Raw genomic sequence first — 20,289 nt, forward strand, 5'->3', positions numbered from 1 at the left:
CTTCTACAACTATTTTTTTATATCGGGATGTGAGTAAATATATAATAATAAATCATCAGAGAGAGATGGTATTATAGTCGAAATTAGTCGAAAAACGTTGGGAAAGTTACAAGAGAAGTTCCGTGTATTTTAATAAACAAATCTTAAGCGCAAGAAACATACCCAGTAGCTAGAATGAAAGCAAGCGAACTATCATTTTTAAAAAAAGGGGACGAAAAGGACTAAATAATTTAAGACTGACTACTCTACATTATGGTATGTATAAACTGCTAACTAAAACAATAACCAAGAGACTAACTTCTGAATTTTATAGCAACCAAAACCAAGAGTAAGCAGTGTTCAGAAAAGTCTACAATACACGTAATCTCCTATTTACAGCAAGGGCAATATTTAAAAAAGTAATTGAATTTCATATAGAATTATATATGGCATTTAAGGATTTCGAAAAAACATTTGACTGTATAGAGCGCTGGAAAGTAAAACAGTCACAACAAAATAGTAGAATATACTACATGTATCTCCACATCCTACAATCTTCAATATTTATATAATAATGGCTATTAAAAACAAAAAGTGTAAAGGAGGCTACAAACACACATGCAAGCTTGTCCAGGCGGCTTGAGGATTGAAGGGATCCTAATTATTCATGCTTAAATTAAGCGCGCTTGCGCAAGCAAAATAGTATGTGTGTATCCAAGATTAGTAATTCGTAAATGTTTCCCTAACTAGTTTAGCATTAAATGGCGTATTTCGTGTTATATGAGACCTTTGTAATATTGACATGTTAGAACTTTCAGAGGTCAAGATAGCGCGATTCATACATCGATATTAAATAATTGTGTAAAGCACAAGTTGCTTTTACTATTTTCTCAATTTGACATAACTCTAAATTGATAGAGGTGTGAAAAATTCTAAAGCGTGCTGCCATAATCCCACAAGATGTTCTCCACAATTCTCAGTGCTCTCGATAATCGGTAGTTGTAAATTTTCTTCAACGCAAGTTAAATCACTCTTTCTGCAGGGTTTAAGCACATCACGTCTCAAAAGAAAAGCATCATCTGCGACAAAAACAAACAGTAGCTTTCGTGACTCATTTGCAACTTCTTTTTCTTCTTAATGTTTAATAAGTTCCCCTAAAGTCTTATAAAAAAATTCTGTATTCTGAAGGATACCCCACACACACACACACACACACACACACACACACACACACACACACACACACACACACACACACACACATGTCCACATGTCCGAAGATCAAACCGGTCTCGTTCCAGAAGACCTAGTCATTCTGGATCGGTACCTATCTGACCACCCCCAGGTTTTTTCTTCACCCCTTCTCTACGTCTGATATATGCAGAGAAGGTTTATGAACTGTTACGTCGGGCGATTTGGGTAATAAACAACACCCTCCGTATAGACTTTCTTGTGGTTACGCCACCTCTCTTTTAGGGATAGCTATAAGCTTTTCTCCCTCGAGCCCATGCTTGTCGCACATGACTTTGATGCTCAGAATTCGCGGTAATGGTCTCCCAATAGACGCGGTAATGGTCTTAAGGGCCAATAGCTAGAAGTTTGGCTGTGTGAAGAGAACTGACGGTTCCCTTTATACTACTTGCATGTGGTGAGTTTGTTTGTGATAGGATCAATATCATTCGACATTCTGGTTGGGTTGAGGACTCCGGAACTATATTATTTGCAACAGTTCTGTCGCGGCAACAGGTGTTTTGTTAGGTTTTTTGTTGTTAATTTTTTTTTTGTGAGTATTCTCTAGTACCCGGAACTATAAAATGCAAGAGCATCAGATCTTACCCTTTTTTTCTACTTCTATTCCGCGTGCTTTTGACTATTCCGTGCCGTTCCATCCAGCTATTTGTTGTTTACGCCGCCTATGTGTCGTCCTGATGTTTTCATCGTAGGCCGTTAGCTCTCTCAGCTTTCTGTTGGGGTGATTTCTTATTTTGTTGAATAACTCGTACGCTTTATCGTCCATTGTTTGTAGAATTTTCTTCTGATGTTTGTCTCTGCATACGTATCTTAATGGTACGTATTTCGGTACTTTTAGTGCATATCTTATAAGCTGGTTTTGAGCTACTTGCATTTTCTTCCTGTTTGATTTACAGGTGTGTCCCCATGCTGCTGATGCATAAGTTAACGTTGGTAGGATTATGCTGTTGGCTACTCTTATTTTCGTATAGAAGTTTAGATTACTTTTCCTGTCAATTAGCGAGGTAAGTTGTGTCTCTGTTAATTTGGCTTTATAGACCTCTTGGTTCACATGTTCAGTGAATGTGAGCTTGTGATCAAGTATTACACCTAGATATTTAGCTTGATTGCTCCATTCTGTGTTCGTTGGCTAAACTTATTTCCATGTTGGGTACTCCCTTCTTTTCTTAAACATGACGGCCTGTGTTTTTTCCGAGTTGAGTGCTGTTTTCTATTTTATGCACCAGGCGTACAGTCGGTTTACAGATCTTTGTATGTCCCTTGTTGCAAAATTGGGATTTCTGTTGCTTGTCGCTATCGCCGTATCGTCTGCATATAGGCTGAGCATTGTTCTGTGACCAGTAGGTGTGTCTGCTGTGTATATGGTATATAGGTACGGTGATAACACCGCTCCCTGCGGCACACCTGCCTCCAGAGTTCCGACTTCGGATAGGGTGGGCCCTATACGAACTCTGAATCTCCAGTTTATCAGGTATGGGGCAAGGAGACATGTCATTGCCTCGCTATATCCATTTAGGTTCATTTTGTGGAGCAGTTCTTCATGCCAGACTCTGTCAAAGGTCTTGCTGACGTCTAGGAAGGCTGCTGCTGTGTACATTTTATCATTGTAACCTTTCGTAATGTATTCTGTTAGCCTAAGCACTTGTAATTCGTAGGAGTGTCTAGATCTTAATCCGAACTGCAATTCTGGGATCATTCCTATTGTTTCTGACTCTGTTTGTAGCCTCTTTAGTATGATTCTTTCAGCAATTTTACTCAATGCTGATAGGAGACTTATTGGTTTATAATTTTGTGGAAAGCTCCTGTTTTTTCCCGGTTTTTCTATCATTATTACCTGTGCTGCTTTCTATCTGTCTGGGAAGTATCTTAGTCTCATTATGCTGGTAATTATGTTTGTAATGTACACTATTATTTTATTTGGTAAATTTTTGATTGCCCTGTTGGCAATGTTATCTGACCCAGGTGCTTTCTTTGTTTTTAGTGTTTTGATTAGTTCTTTGATTTCCTCTGGGCTGGTGTGTTCTAGGCTATTTATGCCTTTTCTTCTTCTTAATCATCTGGCATTTAAGGAGGATATGTGTGATTTTCTCGAACATACCAGAGAAGTGATCAGTGATCTGTTTTAGCTGGTTGTTCATTACAGTGATAAGTTTATCGCTGTCGGTGGAGGCGCTTGCTTGCCTTACAGGAGCAGCTTTTGGTGTTTCAGCTGCTTTTGTGGCTGCGGCATAACTTATGTTAGGCCAAGTGGTGGGTGCACTTGGTGCATCTCTGTACTTAGGCGGTAGTGTTGCCTTTGTTTTCTTTTTGGGTGCTTTGGTGCACCCCCTGTAACTTGCTGTGTGTGCTTCCTGGCAGTTGGCACACTTCGCTGCTGTTTCTTTGTCTTTTTGACAGTCTGAAGATTTGTGATTTTCTCCACATTTAACGCATCGCGAGGCACAGTGGCAGGCGCTTGACCCGTGGAAGAAGTTCTGGCAGTTGTAGCACTGCAGTACGTCTTTTTTCTGTCTCATCTCGTCTTCTATCGTGACTCGTAGATAGCAGAGGTTATTTACTTTTCGCATGTTTTCTATTTGATCTTCAGGTACTGTCACTGTGTATAGTGGCAGCGGAAGGACACCCCATCTGATATTCTATCATTTGTACCGAAATCAAATAAAATAAATTTATAATTTGCATCTGTTATGGCAAGTACAACTTAACTGTGTTTGTGTTTGTAATTAAAAAAAATCTATTGTTGGTTGGAAGAATTATATCGATATGTTTTCCATCTAGGCTGCCAAGACAATGAGAAAAATTCCATCTCTTTTCGAAATCCTTTGCTATAACACTATAACAGTCCAGTCGTTTTCAGTTTATGGAACCCAGAGAAAAAATATTATAACTAATTTATATCTAATATAGTACATTTTATACGTATTTATATTTGCTAAATATTATTTTTAGAAAGAAGTTAAAGACCAATCGACTGAAAATTCTATAGAAAATCTAAACCCACCGATTGAAGATGAGTCAACAAGACATGATGATACTGGTTATCAAACAACTGAGGCCACACCATCGATGCCAAAAAAAGCACCATTTCCAGAAACCGAAACGCAAAATTAATAAATGTGATTTTATGTTGGAAGCAATTGAATGCCATTTTAAATAACCTTAGCTAAGGCAAGGTAGACATGACATTAAAAAAAAGGTAGCTCTGAAAATGAGAGACATAACAAATAATATTCAGAGATTGTTAGTTGAAAAAAATAATTAATCATACATTATTCATGGCAGAAATGGGTCAGTTGACTTCATCCCATCGTATTTGTGGTGAAACTAATAATAGATATTTTACTGATTATCCTTCACATCAACATTTAAATATTCATTACTACCATGTCCCCTTAACTTTTCCCAAACCTTCGATACATTATGAAACCCTTTCTCCAGTAATAACTAATGACAGTAATAACAATTCCAAGCAGTCTATCGCGACCTATATTTCTAATTTTAGCGATATCTAATGTTATTTTCTAATATGTAGTTTATTAACATAATATGTACCTACTTTTGTACGTTCGTTAAAAAATTAATAAATACCTGAGTTAAAATCGTCCTATTACTAACCTTCGAATACCTGCTTCTTAGCACCTTGTAAATGACATAGCAGGTTTCAGGAACTATATAACTTAATGCTTGTGGTGAAACAATAGTTGAATACTTCAGGTCTTTATAACTCCGTTCAATCACAAGAAATCGCAATGTCGCCATTAATCTTTCGTGCGGTGTTATGACTTCTCTCATAATCGTATTCTGCTTTCAAATCAAAGGTGAGACAAGAGTCAAAAGGTTTAAATACGTCTGTTTATTCATTCTCAGATAATTGTGCCAGTCACCCGGATATAATTTCAGCTCACTTAGTAAGCTACTGTGAGAATTGGTTTTCCTTTTTATCAACCATTGTTTACACTACAGATTTCGTTTTCTATAGAATATGTAGAAATGTATAGAAGATGTAGAAATCAATAAAACAATAAGCAGAACAATAAAAGTGGTAAGAGAAAAGAACAAGAAATAAAAATAGAAGAAGTAATACAGAACAACAAAAATATGAAATGCTTAAGACCGAAATTAGGTAAGTGTGAAATAAACAAAATAAAAGATGTAAACGGAGTAGAAACAAACATTAAAGATGATATCATAAATATTATCCACTATTTCTACTCAAAATTATATAAAACAAAAAAGAAACCACCAGAAGAAATTAAAAACCAACTAAAGGCTAAAATAAAAAATGTAAACTCAGAGCTACAGCCAGAAATAAGCAAATCAGAAATAAAGAAAGCATTAAGAGAAATGAGAAACAAGAAATCGCCTGGAAAAGATACCATAACTGCAGAGATGCTGAAATATGGTGGAAAAGTGGTAATTAATACTCCACATTCCCTTTTTAACAATATATTAAAAGAAAAAAGAATCCCAAACAACTGGAAGGAATCCGTAACCATTATCCTACACAAGAAAGGGGATAAAGCAGATATAAAAAACTACCGTCCTATAACACTCCTCAATGTAATGTATAAACTCCTAATAAAAATTTTAGCCAATGGATTGACGACAAAATTCGACGGATACCAGTCAAAAGAACAAGCTGGTTTTAGAAACGGATTCAGCACAAGTGACCATTTACTAAGTATAAAAATACTTATAGAACGAGCAAATGAATACCACATTCCTCCATATATAGCGTTCATAGATTTCGAAAAGACTTTCGACAGTGTCGAACATTGGGCAGTAAAAAGTTTTTTGATTAACAGCAGAATTGATCACAGATATACGGAATAATAGCCAATATATATAAGGAAGCCAAAACAACAATTAAAGTATACGAAGGAACAAAATCAATACAAATAAATAGAGGCGTGAGACAGGGTGACACAATATCACCGAAACTTTTCAATCAGGCTCTGGAAGATATTTTTAAAAGATTAGAATGGGAAGAAAAAGGTACAAAAATTTGTGGACAACGCTTGAACCATTTAAGGTACGCTGATGACATAGCATTGATAACCGATAAAAAAGAAGAATTATTTGAAATGATGAAAGAACTGGTCGTAGAAGCTGAAAAGATACGCCTTAATATGAATTACAGCAAGACCAAAATAATAACTAATCCAGATGAAGACATCACAATGAGGATCGGACAAGATGAAATAGAATAGGTTCAGGATTATATATATCTGGGTCAAATTATAAAACTTAACAAAGAAAACCAAACAGCAGAGATAAAAAAACGAGTTTGACTGGCATGGGCGGCATTTGGCAAATTAAGCTACATTCTTAAAAACAAAAGATATCCACAGCATCTTAAGACCAAAGTATACAATAAATGCGTACTCCCTGTTCTCACTTATGGTTCCCAAACGTGGACATTTACAAAAGCAAACATGGACAAAATCATAAAAACCCAAAAAGCAATGGAAAGACAAATGTTGCACATAAGATTAATGGATAAAAAGAGAAACGAGTGGATAAGAGAGAAAACAAAAGTAAGGGATGTTAGACGAAGAAGTTGCAAAATTGAAATGAAGATTTGCAGGAAACAATATAAGACAAAAAGAAGACCGATGGAACAAAATTCTTATAAGTTGGAGACCGTGGGAATATAAACGAAGTAGAGGAAGGCCCCAAATAAGATGTGCAGATGATATCAAGAAGTACGTGGGCTCTAGGTGGATGACTATAGCGACAGACAGAGAAGAATGGAAAAGGATTGGGGAGGCCTATGTCCAAAGATGGACCGAAGAAGGCTAATTAGATAGATAGATAGTTTATACTACACTTCACGATTTTTTATTCGGAATTTTTTTTTTACAAGAACAAAAGCGGCCAAAGCGAGAGTATCGTCATCCGAGCTCGACATATATAATAAGTTTGCCTATTTGCGGTGATGAGTTCACCCATCTGGGATGATGAGTTTACAAGTCTCCCAAATATACCGGTGACCAGTTTGCTAAGGGTGTAACAATTTTACAAGACACTATAAAGTAATGAGTTCGTATACGTGTGGCAAAGTTATTGGGGCAAAATAGCAATAAGTAAATTCATACAATTGCATAAAAGTAAATTTACTGATCCTTACTGCAATAGTACATAATGAGGGTTATAATTTCTTACCGTATTTATATCTGCAGATTTACTAAAAAATAATTTTTACGGTGTACATTTGCATATGAAGGAACCGAAATTAAAATGATATATATAAGTTTTCCATAAACAATATTTATTTTGAATTTCCAGCTAAAATATTGTTTAAGTCGCAAACAATAAAAAATTGATGATTTTATTATAAGGGCTTCGATCGCATTAGAAAAACAAATTTACCTCTATTGAAAGAAGTCGTTTAAAATTTTTTAAGATACACAAACTTTCAAAGTCATAAAAACTTTCACAGAAAATTACCATATTTAATATATTTGGTTGCTCATTTACCTACGTTTACATTTTAGAAGTAAAAGTTGGTTCTTTATTTTGCCACCAACAAGTAACAAACTTTAAACTAAATTTAAGTGGAAAATTTATACAAAAAATTTCTTTGTATTTTAAAAATATATTTTCTTATTAATTATATCAAATACATTAATTCAATATTAAATTTTTTTTTTATTTCAACTTTAACGTGCTCGGCAACTATGGCCACTTACACAGGTACTATAACATGAATTTTCATTACACAAACATTAAGTGTTACATTAAGAATATGTTACAATAATACGGAATGATAATAATATGTTATGCAATGTCTAAATTAAAATCTAATTATATTTTTTGATATAAGTGTTCATCTCTAAGGAATTGTAGCACAGCTTTTATTTGGTCAGGGTTGTTTAGAATATCTCATACTTCACTTTTGAGTTTGTATTGTAATCTTCTGGCCGAATTTTGATGACATTCAGTGAGAATATGTTTGATTGTCAAATATGATTGGCAGATTTGACAGGAGGGACGGATGCTAGAGGACATTAGGTAGCAGCCGTGTGTGAGTTTTGAATGTCCTATCCGAAGTCGTCTTATCACAATAAGATCTCGTCTTGAGAGAGCTGAATAGTCAAATGTAGGCTGACGGTTATTGACGGTTGTAGTTCGTGTAAGATCGAACGGTAAGAGTTCCAATGCTGCTGCCAAGAAGTCTGGTTCTTCTTTTAGTATATGATTTTAGGTCCTTACAAATTTGAATTTTATCGGTAATTTCAGGTGATGCTGTAGCAAGTTTAGCATAACGATCTGCAGTTTCATTGCCTTCTATACCAATATGAGATGGCAGCCAGATTATGGTAACGGTTATGTCCTAATAAACTTACGATATGCAGTGTATACATTTCTCCTAACTACCCCCTTAAAGAAATTGAAATTCTAAATTTTATCTATCAGCTCCCCGCTCCATATATTCTAGTAGGTGACTTCAATGCTCATAACTTTATGTGGGGGTCAAACCACACTAATGGCAAAGGTAAAACTATAGAAAACGTTATCAATTGCACAGGCTCCTGTATACTAAATACAGGCTCTAATACGCATCTGAACTTTTCCTCTGGCACATTTTCGGCGATAGATCTTAGTTTTAGCGACCCAAAAACATATACTTCACTAACTTGGAAAACTTCCGATGATCTATATGACAGCAACCACTTTCCAATATTTGTATCATCTGATATCTCCAACCATGAACAAACTATAACCAGAAACTTCTGGCGGCTAAAAAATGCCGACTGGATAGACTATACTTCACAAACAGATAACACCCTACCTTCTCTATCCCCATCCGACAATATTAACAATAATCTATTATTAATCACAGATTTCATACTTAAAGCTGCAAATTTGCACATAGGCAAAAATAGTATTTCCCATAAAAGAAAGGCAGTACCTTGGTGGAATACATCTTGCCAAACCGCAACAGAACAACAAAAATTAGCTCTTAAAAATTACCGTAAAAAAAAGATCTGAAGAATCTCATTGAACTAAAGAAAACCAGAGGCAAAGCCTGATTTATTATAAAACAAAGTAAAAAAATCATCTTGGAGAGAATATGTATCCTCTATTAATTCAAGCACCAATCCGGCGGTCTCTGGAAAAAGATTAGGCAAATCCAAGGAAACAACACCAACCTTAAAATCTCTAGTATTGCTGTAAATAACACTACAATCACTGACAATCAAGAAATCGGTGAAATCCTAGCAACGCACTTCGACACTAAATTCAAAAGTAAAATAGATTCCTCCTTACGAAAACCATTTCCTAACGCCCCACCCTGTGCCTCACCCGAAACAATAATGGACATCACACATCTTAATTCTCCCTTTCTTTTTGAAGAACTAGTATCAGTTATTCAAACTTGTAAAAACAATGCCGCTGGTCCTGACGACATTCCTTACATATTTATCAAAAAGCTCTCCAACTGTAGCCTACTCAAAATACTTGAGATGTATAATTTAATCTGGTCATCTAACCAATTTCCCAATCAATAGCAAACCTTTATCGTAATACCCATTAAAAAGCCTAACCTAGATCGTTCCTTGGCCAACTCTTATAGGCCTATATCACTAACTTGTACGATGTGCAAAATATTCGAAAAAATGATTAATAAAAGACTCCTATGGTTCATTGAAAAACATAAAATATTTGATAGTGAACAGTCAGGATTTCGTCAGAACCGTTCAACCCAAGACAACCTTGTAATCCTCCAAACTCATTTATCAGAGGCTTTAAACAAAAGACAAGAAGTCGTAGCTGCCATATTTAATATTGAAGGTGCTTTTGACACTATTAGTAGGCAATGTATATTAAACAAACTTATCCTTCTTAATATTAAGGCTGTTTTATCGGTGCACCAAAACCTAGGGACAGTGTTTTCTCTGTTATTTACTGACAAAATGTCTCGAAATTTGGACACGTTATTCGAAATTACGTTGCCTTTAAACTGATGGTTTTACTTTTTTTATTTTTTTGAAACTTCTGTTGAAAAATTGGAATATACTGTTTAACGTTCTATTATAACCAAACTTTTTACGCCCATCACTCGAAAGAGTTTTTTTTTCTGTAATCGTTGATTTTTGTTTCACCTTTCTGTGTCCAGTAATAGTCGAGAAAAGCGTGTTCCAATTTTAAAGAAAATTGCTAAGAAATACTGAAATCTAATAGTGAAACGTGTTACTCATCATTAGGCTTAGTTTCATCGTTATCGCCTTCGTGACGTCAAATCTCATGAACGTACGGTCAGTTAGTTCGTGTTAAAACTAATTTGAATGGAGAATAATGTATTTGTTGTCATTAAACTACCCGTCGACCGGCGGCACTGAGTAAAGATGGTCTCGCGTAAGCAGTGTAGAAAAGTAAGTGATACGCCCATTTCAAATCACAGTGTACTTGAACTGCTAAAACAGCCTTAATGGTAAAATATTTAACTTCATACGAAATTTTCTATCGTCTAGATCGTTCAGAGTCTCTGTCAACGGTATTTTATCTTCTACTCATACTCAAACTGATGGCGTAGCATCAGTTTGAGTATGAGTAGAAGATAAAATACCGACTGACTAGCACTAAGTAATTTATGCTCTCACCTCATTTCCCCTATTAAACATATCATGTATGCTGATGATCTAGTAATTTACTGTCATGGACAAAACTCTTCTACCACCTCGAAGCTTATTCAAACTGCTGTTGACACACTTTTTAAAAAAACTAGTGACATGGGGTTATCTTTATCCTATGTAAAATCCAAAATTATAAACTTTAGTAGACGTCCCCCTTTTCCATCTCCACTTATTTTGATCAACAATGTCCCTCTTCCTGTTGTTAAATAATGCAAAATTCTCGGATTAACGTTTGACTCACGACTAACTTGGAAGCAACATATATTTGCAATAAAAGGAGAAACGTGCATAAGACTAAACATAATAAAAACTCTATCACATCATTATTGGGGATCTGACGAAAACTCACTTCTTAAAATATACCGATCACTAATACGCTCCAAGCTAGATTATGGTTGTCACACACATATATATATATATATATATATATATATATATATATATATATATATATATATATATATATATATATATATATATATATATATATAAACATATATATATATATATATAAACATATATATATATATATATAAACATATATATATATATCCGCCTCCAAAACATATATTAACCTTCTAAACTCAATTCACAACACAGCCCTTCGTCTTTGTATTGGCGCTTTTCGATCTAGTCCAGTAGATAATCTTTATTGCGAAGCTAACGAACCTCCTCTTTGTATAAGACGAAAACAATATTAAATTTAAAACTTTCATAAACGTTGAAAGAAACGATCAGATTTTACTATATTTTATCATAAAAAAAATATCAAATACACAGATATTTTGTATTCTTACACTCAAAAGAATATAGTGACATTAATTTCGATGGATCTGATCGTGGTTCTCTCTCCTTATCTGTTTTAAGTTACTAGGGAACCGCATGATCGTTTAGACCATGGCCAATAATTCCTCTGTCTTAATCCAGCGTGTTGAGGATATTGCCGTTAATTTAACTCTTGACAAGCAGTTTTTCTCGGCCTTATGTTTTTTTTTGTTAACTTTTCTAAGTATCTGGGATACGAAATATGAGATTTTTTTTATAGGTCCTAGTCTTAGATTAAAAAAAAATTGTAATAAACAGAGAAAAACATACGCCAGAATCCGATTCAGCACTTACAAAATAAAGGGAAACATTTGCCAAAACTGAGTTACTTAATTCCGGTTGTTTTGAGAAAATTAATAAAGACGGTATAACTTGCAAAGGACGATAAATACATTTATTTTGACATATACAGGGTGTCTAGAAACTCTCTTGACAAACGAAGACCGGAGATTCCTCAGATAATTTTAAGACAATTTAACCCAATTCACCTATTCCGAAAATGCTTTCTAATGGAGCTAGAGCTCTTTGAAGATGGTGGCATTTGAAAATTTTTGGTTTTTTGGTCATAAAAGTTTAATTAATATTTTTTGCATGAGTTGGCTTTGAAATGTCAACAGAAGTATAAACTATGTTTCTCATTGTCAAATTGATGTCAGTTCGTGAAGTTTCTCTTTAAGTTTTTACTTTGTGGCTTTCAAAGACAAAAATTTCAATTCACCAAAAATGGTTTTTACTAATGAGGAATACGCTGATATGCAAGTAGTTTATTGCGAAATGAGGTGTAACGCTTGATCAGTAACGTAGATACGCTGAAATATTTCCAGATTAAGAGAAACTAGTTCAGTGGTTCCAAAAAATTATGAAAAAAGGCAAAATAACGATGTAACAGCAGCAGATGAATATGCTATTTTAATGAAAGTTTGGGAAAATTTAGAAATTAGCATCCGAAGACTATCTGCCACGTATGCCACATTTTCAAACTCTTCCGTAGGAAATATCTAATACAACGAAAATTTATATCATTTTCATTTAACAAAGTAACAAGCACTGCTACAAGGTGATTTTGCTGCTCGTGAAGAAGTCGCTATATGGTTACAAAATCAGAAAAATCTAAATAAATATTTTTCACATATAAGTACTTTGTTTTGCTTTTTTTGGCGAAGCTACATTCACAAAAAATAAAATTTTTAATGTACATAATGCACATTGTTGGTGACAGTCTCCACGTTGTTTAAGGATTTAAGCATCATCATAGGTATAGCATAAACGTCTGAATACGAGTAGTTGACAAATATCTACTTGGACTCGTGGAATTGCCTGCTCATTTAAATGGTGTTGATTATTTACATTTCTTGCAAAATATTTTACCTGATTTGTTTAATGATGTGCCTTTAAATATTTGGCAACACTTATGATTTCTACAAAAGGGCTGTCCGGCTAACTTTAGCTGGAGTGTACGAGAATTTCTTGATAATAACTACGAAAGCCACTGGAGTGGAAGAGGCGGTTCAGTTGTTTCGCCAGCAAGGTCGCCGGATTTTAAACCTTGCATTTATTGTATTTGAGAATGCATGTGTATATTCCATTCCGATATAAAACTCTGGCTGAGGATACAAGATGGTTACGAATTTAGAAGTTTGGAGAACAACTTTGGAATTTTTGCAAGAATTCGACGTTTTCTAAGGAAAATTGGAAATTTATACATAGAGACTTATGGTCATCACATTGAGCACCTTTTGTTACTCTCTCCCTTTGATACTTTTTGTTTTGTGTTACTCGTAGTTTCGTTCCATCGTAATAAATACTTTGTTTTTAAAAACGTTTAAATTAAATTTTCTTTCAAATTGATTTTTTGCTTCTTTTCCCAAATTTTTTTACAAATTGTGTACAGCATTTATTAAAACAAAATGTAATTTATAAAATTAATTTGAAAGGTAACTATTAATTTAACTTTTATGATAAAAAAACGATAAATTTTCAAATCGATGTTTCTAAAAAATTGGTGTATTCTACATACTTAGGTGAAATATGGAAATACGTGCTTGGCGGAGGAAGGCGATGGATAGGAATGACTGGAAAAAATTCTTGGGTAGGCTAGGACCCACACAGGGTTGTAAAGCCAAAATGATGATTCTACAGACTTTAAGTAGGAGCTCCTTTTAGTACTAGAATACCTAAAAATTTAATAATCTACTATTGCAAATGCTTTAAAGTTAAAGACAAAAAAGTTATGCGTTAAAATAACCGTTGATCTACCCAAAACGGACGCCTATGAACGGTACTAGAAATTCGCAATTAATGGAAACGATTCAACTCTGAAGTATAAATAATCGTATTAGTTTTCGTTTTTCTAAATAAAAGGGTGTTAAAGGTTTTAGAAAAAAACTACTTACAAGGTGCCATCTTCAAAGAGCTCTAGCCCCATTAGGAAGCAGTTTCGGACTAGATGAATTGGGTTAAATCGTCTTAAAATAATCTAAAAAATCTCCGCAGATAATCCTCAAGAGAGTTTCTGGTCACCCTGTATATCCGACAACAGATTCGTGATTGTCGTACAAAAATACATCTAACAACATGTGTTGGTTAACTTCCGGTGAAAATTTTTGTTAATTTCCGGTTTATTTTTGATTTTTTTAGATATATATTTAGCCGTAAAACATGTAAAGTTAAAAATTCTAAACAAATTCAATCGGAAATCAAAATTCGCACACAAAAATTATCTTCTAGCCTTCTTATAATGGTCTTTATAACTTCCCAATCATGTTTTTTCATGTTGTTGGGCTGTATTGTACGAGTAGATATATATTTGCCACTGTGTGTCGAAGTATTAGTTCATGTAAATTTAATTTTACGAGATAAGTCTAGTGTGAATAACTTAAATAAATGGTACACATATAGATTTTTAAAGAGCGTATTATAAGATTCAAAATTTTGAGTTATTACCAAAAAACTTAACGCAAAAGGAATTACCTCTTTAAGAAGAATCTTGTGTTGTCTAGAAATGCTTAACCGGTTACAGAAAAAATAGGAGTGAGATAATACTGTTACCTTGAAAGTTTTATAACGATGGATACATATTTTTAATTAATTTCAAACGTTTACTGATTTTTAAAATTAAAGTTTAATTCAATAAAATTTAATTTAATAAAATCATATTTTTCTTTGTTTTTTCACTTACCGAAATATTTAAATATACTGACAAAAATTAATCGATGATTACATAATATTGTTTTAATCTATAAAATTAAATTTGCCCAAAAGTGAATAAAACTTAAATTGTTTTTAGATCAACCCCACGTGACACGCTAAAGCTTATGTAATCTATGTACTATGTAAAATCCATTATAATCCCCCAGTAAACATTTCGATACATTTTGGGCCTTAAAACTTTCAACCACGATTATGTAACGTCACATTGCCAAGGATAAAAATGTTATAATTGTGTTGTTAAGACACCGACGTTATACAATCATGATTAAAAGTCAAACGAGGCCAAAATGTTTACTGGAAGGACCGTTCTGCTAATATAAACCACGTGAACCGTATTTCCATCGTTACTGCATAACCCATAGACAATTGGCATAACCACAAAACTCGTTTTAAAGCTTTTATAGATTTATCTTAAATTCGGCAAACTCACATCTGTCGCCATTTAACGCATCACTGCTGCCTTCTACTAAATGACACGTGAACTAATTTTCCCATCTAATAAGTGACGGCTGAACTAATTTCTTACTACCAAAATGACAACTTGTTATGCTAATATCAACAAAATCCCTAGTTTGCAGATTTTAATTGTAATTAATAATTTTAATTGTATTTAATTGTAATTAATTTTGCTTAAAATAAAGCTTTTTGGATAGTTAATCATTTAACGTAGTTAGTTTGTACCTAAGTTTAAAAATTATTAGACAATACCAAATTTTACAGGTTACCAAGTAAGATTTATTTATTCATTTACAGACTCTAAAAGTTCGGTAGAAAATCTTACAATCTTTATTTGAGTCCTAATTTAAATTACATTCTTTTTAATATTTTGGAATTGTATCAAAATGTATAAAGTAGAGAAAAACAAATTTATATATCATGGATAAAAGCCCATTCAGGTATAAGTGGATTATTTAGCAAAAAATTGTGCGAAAAATGGAAAAATACTCAGATTAAAAATATTAGAATATGATTTTATTCCAACTTTTTAAAAGAAACTTAGGAAAAAGTGGCAGATAAAATATAAATGCAGAGACAAACGACGGTGTTTTAAGAAGATACATCCAAAAATAAGTTACCAAGTAAGTTATGACATGAAAAATTTACGGCTTTCTTTAACTAGATATCATTAAAATTGAAAGTTTACAGTTCACGTACATAATCAAAAGTTAAAGATTTGTTTTGAAATAGTGACTACAACAACTGTACCTAAAAAGTGTATAAATTTTAACATTGTGACATACCACCTTAAGTGATCGAAATAAACAGAACTGATCTACAGGAAAGGCGAAACTACAATACTAGCACTCAATGCGTTCCCAACTTAGCCGAGCATACACCTATTATACTCAACAACGCCTGTCACCATAAAGAGCGCAGTAAGGGGACTGTGGTGTGGTAGGGATCATTTAAAATACAGTCCTATGTTGCGTAATTTATGGGGTTACTCAAAACTATGTCGAGGGTCTGATTAAATAGCCCAAAGGACCATACTTTGCTCATGTCTGTTCTTCTATAATATATGTATTCGTTGGTAGTTTGTAATCATACCGTAAAATAATACAACTATTGTTTTTTCTATGTAGACATGAGTCAATCAACTGTGTCCATAAATAAATAGTTTTTACCTGGTTTAGAATTAAGGCCGCAAAATGAGTCAGCGACTTGAAGGTATTTGTTATCCAAACCTAATGATCCTCCAACTTCAACGTAGTCTTCCAGACCTCTCTTCTGACACTAAAAAGCAAATAAAATAATGATGAGTGTGTTATCTATGTGAATCCAGTTCAGTTTAAGTAAAAAAAAAAAATAAATTTAAAAAAAGACTTACTCATAAGTAAATCTTTTGCGAGTAAGTCTTTTTATTTATTTGTTTTTACCTACATAAATTCAAACACAATAATTTGCTTTTAAAAATTTCCAATCACTTATAAATGATAATAGAAATAATTAGAAATAAATATTAATAAGTTCTTTTATTATAAAATTAATCTGCATATTCCTTAATATAAACTGCGAGGCATAGGGAAATAGCTAAATAATAAATAAATAATAATACAACAATTATACAACTGTGTAAATCAATAAAATTCGGGAAACAAACCCGAAAAATCACTTGAAAAATCTAAAATTTACTGGGCGCTATTTTTTAACTAGAATATCTGGGGTAAGTGAATAGAAAAGGTGTATTATCTCGTAGTTATCAATACTTTTACTACGTCATGACATTTAAGCAAAAAAAGCGACTGCTTTCATTCATTTCAATATTGTGACAAAATTACGCATGCTAGATAAAAACATTCAACAAATGACTTTCTTGAAAACACTTGCTCTTTAAAATAAGATTTCTTATTTAAAAAAAAAGTTTATAAACAAAAAAGTTATTGCAAATTAAACCCGAAAGTAAACGTTTTTTTAAGTTGTTCATTATTATTAAAATAAACAATAAAAACACATATCCCATTTTATAATGTGAGTTTTTATGTTTTAGAGTTGCAATTATATTTGTTTATTCCATTTGGGAGAACAAAGATCATTTTCAAATGGCTGTATAGGTGCTTTGTCAATACCTAGAATATTTTTTAGGTCTGATTCTCTTTATGAGGTCTCAAATTTTCTTGTTATTTAAAAATTATAATACTTTTTAATTGTGTACTTACAAATACCTGATGCAGAATGTAGTACCATTACCATTATATTGGCAATATCCCTAACTTATGCCGCGTAGTATATTTATCCAAGATCTTCACAGTCGAGAACGGAGTTAGACAGGGTTGCATATTGTCACCGGCATTATTTAACATATACTCTGATCTTTATAGAGGCCTTGGACAAATCAGAAGATGGGATTGCTGTAAATGGCCAACTTATAAACAATATTAGATATGCAGACGATACAGTGTTGCTGGCAAATAGTGCGCAGGGGCTCCAAAGAATGATGGATAACGTTGTAGAAACATGTAACAAATACGGCCTAAAACTAAATTGCAAGAAGACAAAAATAATGATCATTAGTAAGAACACGAACGAAAGCTCTTGAAACCAGGACTAACTGTAGCAAAGAAAACGAAAAATAAAGAAGACCGAATAAGTGAAGGAACAAAACGGTTGATGGAAAAGAGACGCACATTTCTATGCGAAGGAAAGCGAAACACCAATAGTTTCAAAGAATTGAATAAACAAATAAAGAAGGGAGTAAAGGAAGATTTAAGGATCTATAATGAAAACATGGTAGAAAAAATAATAGAAAAGAACCGATGACTAAAATGCTTAAGATCAAACTTGGGAAAGCCTATAATAATCTCACTGAAGGATAAAGATGAAAAAGAAATAAGAGAAAAGAACGAAATTATAAAAGTTACTCAGACATTTTACCGTGATTTATATTTCTCAAACAAGAACCCAGATAACACTGCAAAGGAAGACCTTAAGAGAAAGATAACGAATGTCAACTCAAAAATACTCCCTAACATAGAATCCTTCAAAATAAAACAAGCTATAGCACAACTAAAAAACAATAAGGCTCCGGGTTCAAATGGAATACTTGTAGAAATGTTGAAGGAGAGGAATGAAATTATTCTTGAAAAAATTGAAAATTAAAATTGAAAATTAAAATTGAAAAAAACTTTTCAACGAATGTCTTCACAGAGGAGAAGTCCCAGATGATTGGAATGAAAGTTTGACAATACTTCTCTTCAAAAAGGGAGACAGGGGAGATCTCAAAAACTATAGGCCAATCTCCCTGCTATCCCTAGTGTACAAATTGTTTATGAGAGTAATAATTATAACAGGTTAACGTCGAAGCTCGATAGCTATCAACCGGTAGAGCAGGCAGGATTCCGAAAAGGTTACAGTACTGCGGATCATCTTCTTACTCTTTAATAGAGAAAGCCAATGAATATCACTTGAATTTATATATTGGCTTCGTTGATTATGAAAAGGCATTCGAGTCCATAGAACTTTGGGCAATAGAGAGAGCTATGAACAACTGCAGGATAGACTCCCGATACAGAATGCTCATACACAATGTTTACAAAAAAGCTACAATGAAAATACAAATTGATGCGAAAACCAGGTCTTAAGAGGAACTTGGAAAAAACAAAAATAATGACAAATACACCGAACATTCGAGAAATAACATTGAACGACATAAATTTAGAAACAGTAAGCGAATACATCTACCTGGGACATATAATGAAAATTAACAAAGAAAGTAAAGTAAAGAAAGTAAAAGACGCAGGAGAACATGCTGCCAAATTAAAATGGAGCGTCGCAGGACACAATGCCTGACTGGAGGATAAGAGATGGGACCACGAAATACAACAGTGGAGGCCATGGTTAGGAAAGAGAAGAAGAGGAAGAAGACCACAAATGAGATGGGCTGATGACATTAAGAAGATAGGAGGACACAACTAGAAGCACGTGGCGCAAAATAGAAGACACTGGATTGATTTGGGGGAGGCATATGTCCAAAGTTGGATTATCTAAGGCTGAAGAAGAAGAAGTAAGAACACCAACATAAACTCCCAAATTACAATAGGTGATACACCGTAAGAAAGAGTGGAAAGAATATGCTATTAAGGCTGCAATATTAAGGATACTTGGGATCTATCGTACGAAATAAAAACTCATATTGAAAAAGCCAAAAGCTCTTTCAACAGCTTTAGCAAAATTCTCCGCAACTTATCTTTAAGTATCAACATACGCATAAAAATTCTTAGATTTTAAGTTTTTAGTGTCCTCCTCTATTGAGCAGAAAGCTGGAGCCTTACAGAAGATGCCATAAAACGATCAGTAGCATTTGAAATGTGGTGCTACAGATGTATGTTAAGGGTCTCATATATACATCACACAAGTAATAAAACTATTCTCCAGAGGCTAAAAAAAGACAAAGAAAATATTGACACCGTAAAAACAGAAAATTGGCTTCCTTCGACCACATCATGCGTAATAATAAATTCTGACTTTTACAGTTGATTCTACAAGGGAAGGTTGAGGGTAAAAGAGGTCCTGGACGTGGACATATATCCTGGCTGGCTAATCTTGGAAAGTGAACTGATCTAACGGTTCTTTTTCTTCCTTCTTGTATGTAGGCTTTAAAGCCTGTTTCTTCTTCAATATTAGCCTTCCAAATTGCTTAAATTATCTTACCATCTTTTTCTTGGTCTGCCAATACTTCTTCGTCTGTTTGGTGACTTATCTCGTGCTATTCATACTATCCTATCCTCTGCCATTCTACTAATGCGTTCGTTCCACTCCTGTTTCCGTTTTGTCACCCATCCATTTATGTCCTCTATATTGCATGCTCTTCTTATGTTTTTGCTTCTATCCCTATCCAACAGACTTGTCTTTGATATTCTTCTGAGTATTTTCGCCGTATATGTTA

At 33.6% G+C, this 20,289-nt stretch overlaps 1 protein-coding gene across 3 annotated transcripts in view; it reads right to left on the minus strand.

Moving 5' to 3' along the window:
• LOC140441284 (corticotropin-releasing factor-binding protein) overlaps positions 1 to 20,289 on the minus strand; it is a 447,599-nt gene that overhangs the window by 34,344 nt on the left and 392,966 nt on the right. For all 3 annotated transcript variants that reach the window (XM_072531901.1, XM_072531902.1, XM_072531903.1), the window contains one exon: positions 16,532 to 16,640. In XM_072531901.1, coding sequence (XP_072388002.1) covers positions 16,532 to 16,640 — 109 coding nt within the window. The remainder of the gene's footprint in view (positions 1 to 16,531; positions 16,641 to 20,289) is intronic.

The sequence above is a fragment of the Diabrotica undecimpunctata genome, chromosome 5 (genome assembly GCF_040954645.1).
Source record: "Diabrotica undecimpunctata isolate CICGRU chromosome 5, icDiaUnde3, whole genome shotgun sequence".
NCBI classification, from domain to species: Eukaryota; Metazoa; Arthropoda; class Insecta; order Coleoptera; family Chrysomelidae; genus Diabrotica; species Diabrotica undecimpunctata.